Below are 1,507 nucleotides of genomic sequence, written 5' to 3'. Positions count from 1 at the left end.
ACACTAAACCTCTTGTAAGATCAGTGATGGATGGTTACAATGTATGCATTTTTGCTTATGGTCAAACTGGATCTGGGAAAACATATACTATGGTGAGAGCCCTTACGAGGCATACACGAAAAACAATTCCTTATATTTCCATGCCGAAGCTTCATATCTAATATTTCTCTCTTGGCAGTCTGGCCCGGGAGGTGACTCAACAAAGGAATTTGGAATCAATCAATTGGCTCTGAATGATCTATTCCTATTATCTGATGAAAGGAAGGACATCATGAGTTATAAGATCCACGTTCAAATGGTCGAGATATATAATGAGCAAATTCGTGATCTTCTTGCAGACGATCCTTTGCTTACTAAATAACCTTTCATTGTGATTTTTCCGTAGTTTACATCAGATTTCATGAGTTAATTTGAGACACTTCCAAGGCATAAAAGTGAAATAATTGCACCCTTCACTGTTCGTTCATACATTGGAAATTAGAAGTTGCATGAACGGAAACGGTCTACCTCTGCCTGATGCAATGCATCCAGTGAATTGCGCTAGAGATGTTATAGATCTGATGAAACTTGGTGACGTGAACCGTGCTGTTGGCTCTATTGCCATGAACAACCGCAGTAGTCACTCACACAGGTGAAGCTACGCACTTTCAAAGTTACTTTACTCAATTCCAATTGACAGACCAACTTAATAGAGTTAAATAATGTTAATTTTCTTTACGTTGGCGTGAAATACTTGCAGTGTGCTGACTGTGCACGTGCATGGTGAAGATACATCTGGAAACATAATCCATAGTAGCCTACATTTGGTGGATCTTGCTGGTAGTGAACGAGTTGACAAGTCGGAAGTTACTGGTGACGGCCTCAAAGAGGCACAACATATTAACAAGTCTCTCTCTTGCTTGGGTGATGTGATCACAGCATTGGCACAGAAGAACTCCCACATCCCCTATAGAAATAGCAAACTCACCTTACTCTTGCAGAACTCTTTAGGTTTGTGCAATTAGCTCGAGATTTTGCTCCTCCAGATATATCAACTTATATGACTGGTCTAGACACTTATTTGGCCATCGTTTTGGACGAGTGTTTTCTTTTCTAATGCTTTTTATGGTGTGTTTCAGGTGGACATGCGAAAACGTTGATGTTTGCTCATGTCAGTCCTGAAGGGGATTCCTTTGGACAAACAATTAGTACTCTGAAGTTTGTACAGAGGGTTTCGAGTGTGGAACTTGGTGCAGCTTGTTTAAATAAAGAGAACGTCGAAGTTTTAGAGCTCAAGGCAGAGGTAAAATACATCATTCTATGATATTATATGGTTAAATGTTGGTTACAAGACAGAAGTTTGCAGAACGTTGGATAATAATTCATTACATGATTACTGTTCACATTGTTGCAGATCGAGACCCTTAAAAAGGCGTTGGCTAACAAGGAAGCACTAACTCCTCAAACTAACAAACCAAAGGAAGCATCAAGGACACCTTTCCAGAAGCCTAAAGCAACAGCTGAGCTT

General features: G+C 39.9%; 1 protein-coding gene across 1 annotated transcript in view; it reads left to right on the top strand.

Moving 5' to 3' along the window:
- Window positions 1-5: 5 nt before the first annotated feature.
- The window catches only part of LOC107856862 (kinesin-like protein KIN-14L), a gene marked incomplete at both ends in the record, with an annotated part of 2,186 nt that continues 684 nt past the window's right edge, over window positions 6-1,507 (top strand). The window contains 6 exons of the mRNA XM_047403412.1: window positions 6-92; window positions 179-357; window positions 470-631; window positions 740-990; window positions 1,119-1,282; window positions 1,394-1,503. Coding sequence (XP_047259368.1) covers window positions 6-92; window positions 179-357; window positions 470-631; window positions 740-990; window positions 1,119-1,282; window positions 1,394-1,503 — 953 coding nt within the window. The remainder of the gene's footprint in view (window positions 93-178; window positions 358-469; window positions 632-739; window positions 991-1,118; window positions 1,283-1,393; window positions 1,504-1,507) is intronic.

This window comes from Capsicum annuum, unplaced genomic scaffold, assembly GCF_002878395.1.
Source record: "Capsicum annuum cultivar UCD-10X-F1 unplaced genomic scaffold, UCD10Xv1.1 ctg40797, whole genome shotgun sequence".
Lineage (NCBI taxonomy): Eukaryota > Viridiplantae > Streptophyta > Magnoliopsida > Solanales > Solanaceae > Capsicum > Capsicum annuum.
This window is presented reverse-complemented; position numbering and strand designations above follow the sequence as displayed.